The following is a 15,381-nucleotide window of genomic DNA, read 5'->3' as shown; positions in this document are numbered from 1 at the left end:
ATCTGTGTAAAGACAACCCGATACCCCCAGCAGGCCACGGCGAGCACACACCTCCCTTTATGCTAGTCACGCCTCCCGAAGCCCCGACGTGTACGTGTCAGTGGCAACAGCTGCGTCTCGACCCCTCCCTCCCTGTCTCACCTGGCCTCACATCAGCTGACTGTTACCGCCATCCCCTTGGCGAGGAGTATGCGTAATATCTGACTCAGCGAGGCCAGGTCCGTCGGGGTGAGAAGAAAAAAAAACACCCCCGCGGCGTTCTGGCGAGTTCACCCGTAACAGATCATCAGCCTGCTTGCATGCTCCAGCACGGTCTCTGGCTTGGCCTATCTCCCCTGATGGCTGTCACTGTGTCAATGAGCAGAGGTGGAGCATTGAAGACATCCGCAGCATGTCAGTGATACTGAACCGCGGGCCATTAGCAGCTACAGACACACAACGAGCTGGCCGTCCAAGCCTAATCCGTCTCTGCTGAAAACCTCAGAAATGCAACCTTATACGGCGCCTATGGGAATATGTGTTTCCAATCACTCTCCTTGGGAATGGAATACCTGGCATATCTCAACGCTGCTCTTTTTTGCCGCCCTCCCCCCTCTACTTCTCCTGTCCACTCGGTTTACAGTAAACACCAGGCGAAAAATCTCAAGGCCATTTCAAGGCTTGGAGCCTTGAGAAAAGGCCTCATTTTCCCATACTTGCAGATTCCACGAGGGGCTCCTACATCAAGCTGTCATATTGGGCTAATGAAAATCTCATTCTACAGAGGGATCCTCTTAAAGCTGCTAAAGGCACATGCTAACCAGGGGATTAGCCCTGTAACGCTAGGGGACTTTAATTTCAGCACCAGCATAAGTCATCTCTGCTGAGCACTAACATTGATATATGGCTTAGGATTGACTAGCGTGTGTCGTGAGAGGTTTCTGCCAAGGGTGGGGTTGTGGGGAGGTGTAATAGGAGGGGGGGGGATTCGGTCTTGCAAAAGGCTTGGGATGATTAAGACTGACACGATGAGATCCTGTAAACAAAACCAGAGGAGCCCGATCCTTCATGTATCTTTCACAGTCCGTCCTGTGTTTCCGAGCACATATGGTAACTTTTTCCTCAGCTGGAGCCTCAACAAGACACCTTAAGTATCATATCTTGTCATCAGACCTCGGAAGTCTTTGGAGCACGCGTCATTGGGGAGTACGATGGGGAGAAACCAATGTGCCCTCGAGCAAAGCAAACCTTCAAGGGAATGTGAATGTTAAATGTGTACAAAATACAAAGCAGGCAGCTGTAACAGAACCTGCACGCTCAGCATATATCCTCATTGTTCAGTAAACAAATCATTAAAAAGAAAAAGGTCAAGATCGGCGACCGCGTGATTTGTATGATGCTACTGTGGGAATTCTCCTTGTATTTACACACGGAGAACAATCACCTGACCAATAATTGATTAATCATGTTAGCCTTATTGCTGACACACACACACACACACACACACACACACACACACACACAAACCGACCTTGCTGTGGATTAGAAACCAGTCAACCCAATCCAGTCATGTGAAAAAGAGAGGTCACATGCTTCCTCATGCTTCAGACATGTTTTTATATTATGTGTTTTTCAGAACTTTAGAGATTTAAGTCGCAATAATGAGAAAGTAAGACTTGACTCGGACTAACTGCCGGGAGACTTTACTTACTCGAGACTCCTTAACCCTCCTGTTGTTCTCAGGTCAATTTTGACACAGGAGGACAAGAGGTGTTAAGTAAAAAATTAGATATAATTTCATTTAAATGAGGTCTATAGACTATAATTTCCAAAAATATGTGTAAAACCTATGGTAATAAGTTGGAATTGTGGTATTATTACACAGATTTGATGTCTTTCTGCACAATGTACTCATATTTCTCACTTTCCTGTCTCCTCCAGGTTTTACCGGGGCGACTACCACATCGACGTCTGCATAAACGACTACCTTGATGTCTACTGTCCGCATTACGTCGGACCGGTCTCCGAGGATCGGGCCGAGCGCTACATCCTCTACATGGTGAACTACGACGGCTACAGCTCTTGCGACCACACCGCCAAGGGCTTCAAACGCTGGGAGTGCAACAGGCCTCTGTCGCCGAACGGACCGCTGAAGTTCTCCGAGAAGTTCCAGCTCTTCACCCCCTTCTCCTTAGGCTTTGAGTTCCGCCCCGGCAGAGAGTATTATTACATCTGTGAGTATGCACTTACCATTCTGATGTGGCACTGATTATCATTTGAGAACTTTGGCTTCATTTGTTAAACGAGAAACAGAAAAGGGTATTTTAGAAAAGGAAAATTCTCACAGCAAGGCACCCAAAAGTATAAATTTACTGTCAGTAATGAAACTCAGGTATTGTATCACCACTAGAAATATTTCAAACGATATCTAGTCCAGATTGTGAGTTACATCAGAAGATCGGTATCACTTTCATCCTGGAATCTTGCATAAACAGAGCGGCGATGTAATGGTTTTGTTTTGCAAGCCCTCAGAATGAGGGCCAAGCCAAAACATGATCCAGAGGGAGCAGAAAACATCTCTACTGTTGAGGTTTTGTCTTCAGTGTCTTTCTTTGCCGACTGGCTGAGCTCAGACTTCTCGTCCTCGTGAGAAGACAGTGGAAAACAAGCAGCTGGGAAGTCATGTTTTCCTATTTAAAGTCAGTGCCCTGCAGCAGCCAGAAGAAGAAAAGGACTCGATAAGATACAGTGCACCTGATGGTAGATCTTAACTATTTATCTTGTTAGAGTATTAACAGGAACAAACAATGAGTGCAAGAGTCAGTGGAAAGAGAGCATAAATTTGACATTACAAATACAAAGAAGTAAAGATACCAGTATTTTCCCCAAACATCCTCTACAATGTTAGTACAGCTTTTTAGCCGTGTATCCAGACTCAGAGCAGGTGTTCTGGAAAGCACATACACACACACACAATTTCACTTCTCTGGCTAATCTCAACAGAATGTTTTTTATGTCAAATTCCCAACCACAATTGGCCAAATTGCACAAGGTTTTGCTGTATGAACTAATTAATCATTGATTTAAAACACTTTGAACCCTGATGTCGCCTTTTAAATTTCATTTTGGTGGCAATATGATATCCGATATGTTCTAAAACTGCTTGCTCTAATGCTAGATGAAGGCTTTATGATCCTTACAATGTGCATAATTTATTCATACACATCTTTGAAAAGTTTGCCACTAGATGCTAAAATTGGTTTCTGTGGGTTTGTAGTGATTGACGCGCTGGTAGCTTAGTGCAGCTGAAGATCACAAGGATCATTTTTTTTATAATTAAGTATTGAGTATTGATGATTTTGTCGAGTTTGCCTTCCCTTGAATGATCTTGGATGGTGCTACAAGCGAGCATCTGGGATTGCAAGATCATCAGTTTGTACTCAAGTGAGTTAAACAAGATCTGAATCTAGATTATTGTTGCAGTATTTTGTTTAGTGATGTATTATCCTTCACTAGATGTTGATGTTGGAACAGCGTTCATTGGCTAGTCTACTTGATTCCATTGCAAAAATGCGACTTTTGTTTAGCAAAATTGTGCAGAATTGTTGTTTTTGCAATTCCTTGGATATCGATTCAAAAAGAAGTTGCCTAATCCTTCTTTATTTGTACAGTTGGCTGTGGTTGATGTGAAACCGACTGAAGATGATGTTCTTGGAGACTCTGATGATGATGGATCATCTAGAGAGAGAGAGAGAGAGAGAGAGAGGGAAAGGCAGAGAGACGGTCCATATGGCTTTGAGCTGTTTGAGGCCATATGGACTATCTCTCGCCGACTCAGATTTATGACTCATCCATCAGTTCCTTGTTCACCAAAGACACTTTTTTTCTCCCTCTGAGAACACAGGATCAGTGCACAGGATGAAATAACAAAACACAATGACACCTCAGGGAGCATACCAAAGCCTCATAGTCAGAACATTTCACATAACACTGTATAGATTCATGTAGTGGTATGTATACTTCATGTATACTACTAAATTCACATTTGAAAGGTTTTTTTAATGATATCTTCTATGTTCCCTCAGCATAGAATCAGTGGAGTCACATGGATAATGTAACGATATGGTAGGTTTATGTAATGGCCATCAGTTTTAATTACTTTAACTTCCCTTTTGAGAAATCATGTGTTTCTCTAAGTATAGTATGATAGATGGTTCTAAATAATACTACACCACATGTGAGCCTCAGCCACTGTCACTATGTAGAAGAGTTCAGTGTGTTAGCAAACAATGTACACATCTAACTAATAGGCCTACAGAGCAACATTATCGTTCATTTTTAGTTGTGTATTTGTGTATTTTGGTGGAAGTAGCTGTGTTTTGGTCTCCAAAAAGTTAGAGAAGAAAAAATATCTGGCTCTTTAGCGCAGCTTTAGAGGCTTTGCTTTGTTTGCTATTGAAGCTAGTTGCTAACTTTGTCCACCTGCTGTTTGATGCTGGGCAGGTAGCGTACAATCAGTTAGCTTGAAAAAAGCTGCCTGCTGTTGCTGGAAATTGTGGAAAGAAAAAAACATAACTGTTAGGTAAAGAAGCTAAAATGCTCCATAGAGCTACGGGTAACTGCAAAGTTTATGATATATAGGTTTCTCATTACAAGCAACCCATTTTCACGTTATATACACTAATTTGATTCATTGTTAATATACTGCATAAATATCAATTTGTGGAGCTTTTAGCTGCTGAATGTTTAATCAGGTTGCTACAAAGTTTAGCTTCAGCTAACTGCGCACACAACACAGTTTTAAGCTTGGTGACTGAATTTGTCCGATAGTTTAGTTTCAAGAAGGAAACAAAGCACTAGAATATGTTTTTGCTTCAGTAACTCTGCAGGGGTCATCTCGTGTCTCTAAATGGTCTTCTTTTGGAAGACCCTTATAAAAACATATATCAACTGTTCATTTTCTGTGGTATTGTTATTAAATTGAACTTACTTAGATTAGGTAAGACTCCATGCTGTGGTCCCATTGTGATTTCAAGCTAATAAGTCCCAGCTATAGGTCATCTGCAGGCATTTGTTTGCAAAATAATATTGGATCATCTACTTCAGTGTGTTCAAACTTCTATTACTCAATGCCAGTAGCACTTAAAGTGATTCTGACTGCTGGGGGAAAAACGGTGTTACCTTTAAAAGACACTAAAACCATTTATGTAATACTAATGGTTCAAGAACAATTTTCAATTTACTTTAAGTATACCTTGGATAAGTGTTTAAGGCACATTTTACAGGAGTTTAGATTGTTAACTGATGGTAGTAAATAAATAAGACAGCATTTTCCCAACAGAAACATCCACATCTAGAAATGCTGGTTGTGTTACAGTATGTTTTATCAGCTGCTGTTATCAGTGTCAAATTGCATGTTGACTGTGTCTTACTCTAACAAAACTTAACAATAGCTGATAGATAATACCAGTATTGTATATGGTTTGGGAATCTGTTAAGTGCTCATGTAAATGACATATTGAAGGGGGTTCATGTCTGCTTGTCTCAGTAAAGACAGACACTCCTTTGTCCTCGTGTGGGGATGATCGTCAGTTGCCCCAGGCAGGGGGGGGGCGGGGGGGGAGAGGCGGGGCCACGTCAAATAGATGACACCTGCAGTTGGCTACAGGCCTGCCTGTCTGGAAGGCAGACAGACACCCCGGAGGAAAGCCACACTGGTGTTGGATCAGTGTCACGGCTGGTCCTGGAAGGTCAAAGGTCACCGAGATGACGGCGAGGTCTGCTCTGCAAGTTTCTTGTGGCCTCAGAGGGCGGCATGTTTTTCTAATAGAGCTGCAGTTGAGCGGGGGAAGCCTGATCCTAATCTCAGGGGATAGAAATCCAATTTTCAGAGGAGACAGTTGAGAGTCTGGCTCTCCCTGTGTGAGAGAGATGACTGTCTCCCTGTAAAGCCCTCGCGCTTCAAACGCCCGGGTCCTGCTCCGTACAGCCAGTGCAGATCTACATCGATAATGACATGAACCCCGCCAGCACAGCGCCCCAACAGTTCCCCTTTAGCTTCTCACGGCTGAAGCAAAGACAAAGGGCTTTGTTCCCCCAAGATAAACCGATCATCACAAGAAAAAACATCTGATCCCACAGTATTTATATCAGGATCTGTCTAATTCACCTCGCAGTCACACCAAAGCCTAGCCTTCCAAGGCATCCGAAGCCCGTTTCATGATCTGTGATATGTGTTGCCAGAGCCATATGTGTGACTGCAACGATCACAAGGCCCGGCAGCACATGACTGAACGTGTAAACTGTGTGCGAGCGTGTGACCGGGAGGTTCGCCTTCAACAGAGTGAGGCGGCGGCCGGATGACCTGACTAACGCTTGGTCTCGAGTTGCAAGCAGAGCTGGAGTTACAGTCACGGTGAAGCACGGCTGTGTTGCTCGAGGACAGAAAACCCAGACTCTGACCTCGGTGGCAGACATGCGAGAAAGGAAGAGAGTCAGTTGGGTAATTGCGTGTGTGTTGGAATCTGTGAAGGGAGAAAAAGGCTGAGGGAAATGAGAGGAAGACAGTGTGACACCATGTCAGAGAAAGATTAAGAAGGAGAGTGAGGAGAAAAAAACAAAGACAGAAAAAAAGAATCTGCACCTTATTAACTGACAAGACAACATGTCGGAGGTTGAAGGATCTTCCTTAAAACCATCTTACAGTTTATCGGACAGAACCCCTGAGGGATAATCTCAAAGTGAAAATAAAGGCCATGCAACAACCCTGGAATAGGGGGGATAACTACATTTTTTGTCCCTCCTCTTTCAGGTGTTATGGTAAAAAAAAAGTGGTAACGTCAAAGATATTACTGTCACAGCGATAATGTCTAAGCCTAATGTAAGATGTTGAATCTTTAAATCCAATCATAATCAGAACATAGAGGACCATGAGTAGCTTATTATGGCTGCATACAGACACGCTTGTCTTTATATCCTTGTGATATCCTTGCATTCCCTAGCCCCTTACTCTAAATACCTAAACCCAGTTCTAACCTTAACCTTAAAACTAAGTCTTTACCCTTTACCCTAAATAGACAAAATATCCCCGCTACACAAATGTCCTCACAATGCTTCAACTGAATCTCAAAGATAGAAAGACATGCGCGTGCACACATACACACACACACACACACACACACACACAACATTTTTATTTTATTTTATAGGTCTATTTAATTTTATACTAGTTTAATTTCATCCTAGTACTTATCCTTTAATTTGTATTTGATACTACTAATTTTAGACCAGTTTAAATAATTTGACCAATAACAATGTTTTTGACCAGCGCAAGCAGGACATGGAAAGTTTGGTATTTTCGTGACTTTGAAATTATCTTTGCCTGGTATTGTGGTGCCACCGCTGCATGCACAGTGAACTGCCGACGGGAGACGCCCAGATATGTTTTTGTGGAACGTTGGTCTTAGAGGTCTCAGAACCACATCTGTTTCTGGAGCAAAATCAGCCCCGCTCCCATTTGGTGATTTTATCAACAAAAGCAAAGTAAATACTTGCTGCAGATGTGCTGCAATAATAGATTAATGCAGGAAATATGAATAAGTTATTTTAATTAAATACTGTCTAAACAAAACAAAAAAAAACAGAAAATAACGTTTAGTGGTTAAAGCATCTGTATTGATCTGTAAATGAATGTGGATGCTGCTGTTCACAGCTGCTTTATACACTTCTCCCCGTAGTTCATTAAATCCCTGCAGCATCTGAAGGCAGCAGAACTGATGTTTTAGCTTTAGAGTTATGGCTGAAATACCACTGGTCTGATCGTGGCTAATACATCATCCAAAGCTGGATGTCCACCGACTTCATAACTCATCTCCGGTGCTGCCTACCGATGTACCTAAACAAATGATTGGCTATTTACTCTGTGTCTTCAAAAAACATTTCCAAGAATATCATACTGAAGCAATAACAGGTTGTTTTTAATATATGTGTGATTCTACATGATGAGGTTGAGCGTCTCCTTATATATGACACCTCAGGGTACATTATTGTGCATGTACCATGGTCACGGAGGTTGAGGCTTTTCACATTTTCCTACTTTTTAATACTTTTCATTTGGCTTTTACCTTTCAAAAAACATTATCTCTTTTTGCAGCACAGACTCAGCTGCTTCTTTGTCTCTTTTTTTGGATATACACTGCTGATTAGCCAACAGATATGGCTGGTGCATCTTTGGAAAGTCTGGAATTCACAATTTTGACAAAGAAAGGACAAAGAAATCACAATTCTAATATTTTGCCAAATTTCAGAGATAACCTAGCACCTCTATTCGCTCTCCAGAATTTGATTTGGTATCAACTGAAAGATTATCTTCTGCATTTCATTTTGGTTTTCTCCACTTGTTTTGGTGTGTTAGCAGCAATACATTATTCATAAAAATAATGAGAATAGCTTGTTTGTGGAGGCAGCTGTTAATCTGTGAATTCAACATGTAGCTAACATATGTAGTCAGTTTTAACTGGCAACGTGAAGCATATGCATTGTTGCTATGGTTATAAGCAGTATGCATATCTTGTTTACTGATTTGGGGATTCAATAATCTTCTTATAGTAATAAAGTAGTTTTCTTACACTGTTCATTTTGGGTCTTTACGTACATGACAAAATGGGGGGGGGCAAAATAAAATTATGGTAATTATTTTTCTTTTTCTTTTACTTTACTCCCACAATACACGTATGATATGCACGTAGCACCATTATTGCCCTGCGGTAACCCGTTTGCTTCTAGTTGCCTGCTGCTGCGTGCACATTGAAATCATGACAGGAAAAGGAACGTTTCTTTTTCTCTCAATGAAAAACGACATCTACTTGAAGCCTATTGGCAAACTGCCAAAAAACAAGCCAACGAGGCGCAGCAGCGAACCAACAAGTGTTTGAAACAGCTGTACTGTGTTGCAAAGTTCTCCGTTTCATTATTTTATACTCATGGAATAAATATACAAATGTCAAATAGATAGATAGGTAATCTGCATGAAAAAAGAAAGGAAAAAAGAAAAATACAGAAATATATAAATAAAAAATATATAGAAATGCGTGTTAGGAAAACAAATATTTTCTGGATTAATGCTGCAGATTAATCAACAGACAGAAATGTTAAAAATGTGGATTTTAATAATAATAATAATCATGATAATAGTAATAATACTAATAACAACAACAATAATAATAATGTAATAATAATATTAATAATTGTAATAACTTTAATATTACTATAATTTATTATTATTATTATTATTAATAATAATAATAGTGATAATATATTTTATGTGCACTTTACATTTGAAGCAAAGCTCCAAGTGCAACAAAGTAAAAGCATCAATATAAAAGTTTTTTTTTTTAAACTAATGTAAAACATCATAAAATTAAGAGCATAAAAGCAGCAACCAGCAAAGTTAGTTAAAAGTCAAAGGTTCCAATAAAAGAAATGTTTTAAGTCAGTTTTTAAGTCAAACTGCCAAGCATGTGCTAGTTTCATATTGTGAAATGTGGAAATGTGCTTATTTACTTTGTTTCATATCAGTGTAACTTTAATATTTTAATATTTTTAGGTTATAGGTTTTTGACTGTAGGGCACACAAAAGTCAGAGTTTGAAGAAGTCACTTAGACTCTACATTTTCTGTCTTTTTTTTTTTTGACTGAACAATTAATTTGTTAATTATATAATTAAGAGATTTGTTTAGTTGTAAGTTGCAACCTTTATCTGAATAAAGGATCAATAGAATGTCAAGCTTTTTTCTACAATCTGTCATGATATATGTGACCCTCAGGACGTTCATGCAAGAGTGCAGAAGCACACTTTATGGGACAGTTAGGACAGTTAAAGAGATCAAGACAACCAAAGAACCCCAGACAGAAGAGCATGAGAGACACAGATAAAGAGAAAGACAGAGTTTTGGTCAGTTGAGTTCAGACACAGAAACAGAAGACCGTGAGTTCTCCCGTCTGTTCCAGCCACCGTAGGGGTGTGTGGGGTAAGTTACTTGATACTCGCTGACACAGACAGAAGCAGTGTGATTGACACCGCTTCTCTCTCGTTTATTTCCTCCCTCTGCCGCTTCACTTAAAATATTTCCCTCATGGTGAAGTTTTAAAGATGATTTTTATCTCCTCTCACAGCCGCACTGTATCTGATAAAGTGTCTTTTAAAATAAGAGCCTGAGTCATGGGCGACAGTGGAAACACTGACATGGTTTACTTTTATCAGGAATCCACCGCTGTCTCAGAAATCCATCACACACGGAGCGTCTGGCTGAAAGGAAAGACAAACTATGGACACGTCTGTGCACAGATGGACATATGCAGAAAACCACAACCACGTACAGTACATGCATGCACACATACCCAAGTCATAGTCACGGAAGTCTAAACATACTCGAGGCTGTGTGTGTGTGTACGATCAGATTAAGAGCAGTTTGAAAGGCTTGGCAGACAGCAGGAAATAACAGAGGTCAGAGTATTGAGACCTATCAGGAAAAAGAAAAGAGAGAAATCTATTGTGGGATGAAGATAAGGCCAGAAAAAACATCACATATTTATGACAAAAGTACTGAAAGAAGTTGAAGTCATTTGTCACAGCTGGAGACACGCTCAGCGCTCTATTAGCAACTCGGTCCTCAGCACTACTTGAAAACTAATTAGTTTTGTGAGCTCCACTAAACAATCACAGAAACCCCCCCAAAATAACTTTTTAATCTTTGCCTTTCACAATCAGGAAACACAGGAAATGAGATTCTGTAGGTGTGCATAACAGCGTGTCACACATCTGCAGAAAATGACTACCCGTGACCAAATTAGACTTGGAAATACGAGGGTGACATTGAGTTGTTTCATATCATCAAATAAGGAGCAGAAACCTTTCTTACATCAGGATGAGGAGGGAAGTTCAGATGGCGAGATAAAGCTCTTCAGACTCTATTTAAAGGAGATAAGTGTGGAATCCCTCAGCTGGAGAAACAATCGACCTTGTCAGGTTGTTCGTCTCCGCTGCTTGGTGGCTTTTTATTAATGATGGTAGATTTTACAAAGTGAAGAAGTCACAGGTGAAGTTGTGACGTAATTGGAAGAGTAGATATGCAGAACTAGGGACAGAAAACCTGTTATGTTGGCATCAGACTAATCGTTATGCAAGATTACGCAATCATAGACTCATTAACTGTTGCTTTGACTTGGCCTTGAGACACGGCAGACTACAACTACCAGTCGTTTACCCCTTGTGGAATCCGTTAGGGACTATGGGAGCACAGAGCGAACAAGCGGAAGTGTCAAGGAACACTCTGTAGAGGTTCTCAAACAGACATTAATGAGGCATCACAGGCTTAGCTGTTTGTGTACTGATTAAACAATACCTGTGATTTGGGTTATTCAAGGTGGATTAAAGAAAATCAGGTGTTTGGACTTGGAGATGTTGGACATGAAATGGTGTTGTCCACATCTTGGTACAGTAGGGCTGATGTCATTTTTTGATACATCATCTGAATGTCAGATAAAATGCATCAAAACAGGATATAATAGCAACACATAACAAAATAAAAAGACATTTAAATATGATTAGAAGTGTTAAATTGGAAATAAAATTAAGCTAAAATAGAAAAAGATGGGGAAAAACAGGAGAATAAAAGGTTACAGTGCAGTGTAAGACAAAGCTTTAATTCTTTAACCCCTTGTGGCATACATTGGGGACTATGTGTGCACAGACCTATTAAGCCTAAGTGTCAGGTAACACTTCAGGTTCTCAAACTGGGTGAGAAAAGAGTCTATTTGACACACTAGTCTTTTCATCACAAGTTGGTTGTATACTGATATAACAATACCTGTGATTTGGGTTGTTCAAGATTATTGTTGGATACAAAAAGGGAAAAGGTGTTTGGCCTGAAAGATTTTGGACATGTTATAGTGTTGTCTACATCTTGGTGTAGCCTAGTAGGGCCGGTGTCATTTTTTGATACTCGGGCTGATGAAGCATGTGAATATCATTATAGGTACCAAAACTATACTTTTTTTAATATCTTGCTTTTTTCAATACCTTACCTTGAGAGACATTCATACCTTTTTTTCTGTAAAACCTGTTATTTTATTTTAAAAGAAGCCAAAGTTCTCAAATGTTAAAAGTTGTAATACATAATCAGGCATACTTGAACTTTGCCTGAATAAAATACAGCTTGACATTTGCTAAAATTGTCTTTTTTAGTGTCCATTTTGGATGAGTTTTTCACTGCAAGGGGTGGAAAAGAACACCTCTGAGTTAGTTTATTATACAATGTGTAAACTTAAAGTTTCTTCCGTTAAATGAATGACTATAACTCTCCAGTACTGATAGTAGTGCTGACTACTGCAGGAGATTACTGGTTGGTCCTTACAAATCAGAAACAAGCACAAATTTAAGAACAGTTCTCAATAACCGTCATTACCTCCCTCCTAAGTGAAATTATAGTTTCTCTCAATAAGGCTGCATGATTAAAAGTGTAAGTATACAGACAAAATAAAGTTTAATGAATAAACCTGATTTGAAGTGTCTAATAAAGAAAACAGTAGTGTAGCAGTGCAGTAATAATGGTGATTGGAATTGTAGTCCATTATAATTTTTTCCATTTTATTCTTAACTCTGTGTGACTTCTCCACAGCCTCCATCACCGATGACAAGGGAAGAAGGAGCTGCCTTCGACTCAAAGTCTTCGTCAGGCCTCAAAGTGAGTTGCAGATTGTTGTGTTTACTCTGCTGGTTTTCCATTCTGCTTTGCACCAGCTTGCGTTCAGGCTGCGGACGCATGACGTTTGACTCCACTAATCTTTCCATCCCCTTCTCTCTTCTTTGTGTTTTTGAAGACAATTGTGTGAGAAACTCTGGGAACTCGCAGGAAGGGGTCGACTTTGACGAGAACAGTCACAACTCCCTAGAACCCAGAGGTTGGTGGGAATATACATTACATCATGTTTGTGAGCATGTGTGTGTGTGTGCATCTGTGTGTAAGAGACTGAATGATAGGCTCAATAAAGATTATCCTGAATTTAACCTTCCCATAACTGCTACATCTGCTCATAATCTTGTCTTTCTTTTCATTTCCTTTAGAATTATTTTGTTTTTATTACAGAGAGTTTAAGAATTGAAAAAATCTAAATATATTCCTGTCTTAATTCCATATTATGCACTTAATCTAACCAGACATTGAGTATTGTCTGTTCACAGTGGGAACTTTAAAACTTTAAAAAGTAAAAAATAAAAATCATTGTACACTGTAACAATTATTATACAAGAAAACTGCAAATCATAACATTTAGAATGTAGCACATACTGTAGTATATAATCATGTTATCATAAAATTTGCATTGTAATAGAACAGTAATAGTAAGTACATGGTAAACATGGTATTTTTGTAATAAAAACTATGTTTATATAACCACAAAAGTAGCTGAGCACTCAATAAAATACATAGACATAAATAAGTGCTTACCAATAGCACTTTACAGTTAGACCATGACTTTAAATAGCATATTGATGAATTGGATTTTACAGCATGGCTAGGTTAATATGTTAGTCAGCTCCAGGGGGACAACTAGCTGTAGGCTACTTTCAGCTCCCTATTTGTGCTGATTTGGTGACAGCAATGTACTAATTCACTTTATTTGCCAAGAGTTAGATAAAAAGATGTTTACCAGTCTCACTAAATATGCAGCCACTAGCAAGAATGGGATAGCTTAGCTTAGCACAAATAGGAGCAACAGCTAACCTGGTGCTGTCTAAGTGCAAAGAAATATGCTTACTGGCACCACTAATGCTCATGAATTAACATGTTATATCTTATTGTTACATAAAGAAAGTGTAAAAATGACAGGTTGTGGTTTAATGGGGGGATAATGTGATGAATTAATTCTTGACAGACTGCAGTGGCTTCCTGGAGTTTGTAGTGTTAGCTTGACAACCTCATTGTGACAACGCGACTCCAGGGCATCACTGCACCCTGCTAAGAAATAGTTTTGTCACGTAACCCCCCCGCAACTTATTCATTGCTGCTTCCACAGTCTTTACGTTAAGCTAAGCTAAGCTAACTGTAGCTTCATGTTACAGTTGACACAGGCCTTTGGTGCATTTCTTAAGCTTGTGAAGGGGGTGCGTGATGCTAATACTAGGTGTTAAATTGTGCTTAAGACCCTTATCATTTCAGGTGCTGCTTTAATGGTGTGTATGCCCAAGAGCATTTGCAGTTAATCTACTAACAAACCAGCTAATAAGCGCTTAATATTTAGCCTTTACAACTCCTAAAAGTGGGGCTTTGCTTGCTTGTTAATCCAGCCTTGTTGTATTTGTATTTACCCTTTTATTGTTACTGCCTGAGCTGACACTATTATGCATGTACCAGGCTGCGCCAACCACTGCCCAGTGTCTGATTTCCTCACAAAGAAAACAAAACCCTTATTTCATTTCATATTTTTCATCCGTTTATCCTCTGATTATTGATTATTTTCATCTCTCTGCCCTCAGACGACATCAGTCATGAGTCGCCCGAGCCGTCACGAAGGGATGTGAACTCTGCTGGTCGGCGCCAGACTTCAGTCCTCCTGCTCAGCTTCGCCCTCATACTCCTGGCTGCCATTTTATCTTTATAGCGGCCAGTCATGAAGAATCTACCCCCCACCCCCACCAGGAATGGACTGTCCTGATTGGACCACAGGCCGCTCTACCCTTCAACCCCCTCCCCTCAAGGAGCACTTTTTAAAATAAAAAAATAAAAAATAAGAAAAACACTGACAATCTCTCTATGTGAAAAGAGAGAAGAAGAGACTTTGACACTGAAGCCTTCTTTGTTTTTTTGACTTTGGAAAACTAGTGTGATTCTTGACTTTTCGCGGCGGGTGGCTGATGGTCGAGGCACCCTGAGGTGAAAGAGGCAGAGTCTCTTACCTGTTTGCCTCGCTACTGTTCACAGTATGCAGATGTTAAAACATTTATTTGCATTAAAGACAAGAACACATACATGCTTTTAAACATATACACACACACGCACACACAGGACACGAACTACACAATCAGAACACTCTTTAGCTTGAAAGGCAAAGAAGCACAGCAGGATCCTTCAAAGTTTACAGACTTTGAACATTTCTTTTTTGTGTGTTCAGGAACATCACGTAAACCCCCCCGACATGTAACATGATTAAATTTCACGTGAAAGTAGAAGAGGTTGCAAAGAAGTTCTGGGAGCGACACATCACACACAAAAAAAAGTTTTAAAAAAGTGGGAAAAAAGGATGTTGTTGCTAGGAGACGGATGCCAATGGTATGAGGGAATGAGGCAGGACTTTTGAGGACTTAACCTTTCTCTCAGGTTAAAAAAGGAGGTGGATGCATCGTCT

The 15,381-nt window shown here is 40.0% G+C and overlaps 1 protein-coding gene across 1 annotated transcript in view; it reads left to right on the top strand.

Annotated features, from left to right (window-relative positions):
• LOC133995562 (ephrin-A5b-like) overlaps positions 1–14,637 on the top strand; it is a 78,417-nt gene extending 63,780 nt beyond the window's left edge. Inside the window, exons 2-5 of the mRNA XM_062435019.1 lie at positions 1,921–2,213; positions 12,657–12,722; positions 12,859–12,939; positions 14,513–14,637. Of these exons, the coding sequence (XP_062291003.1) occupies positions 1,921–2,213; positions 12,657–12,722; positions 12,859–12,939; positions 14,513–14,637 (565 nt within the window). The remainder of the gene's footprint in view (positions 1–1,920; positions 2,214–12,656; positions 12,723–12,858; positions 12,940–14,512) is intronic.
• Positions 14,638–15,381: the final 744 nt, after the last annotated feature.

The sequence above is a fragment of the Scomber scombrus genome, chromosome 15 (genome assembly GCF_963691925.1).
Source record: "Scomber scombrus chromosome 15, fScoSco1.1, whole genome shotgun sequence".
NCBI lineage: Eukaryota > Metazoa > Chordata > Actinopteri > Scombriformes > Scombridae > Scomber > Scomber scombrus.
The sequence above is the reverse complement of the archived record's forward strand: the minus strand, read 5'-3'. Positions and strand labels throughout refer to the sequence as shown.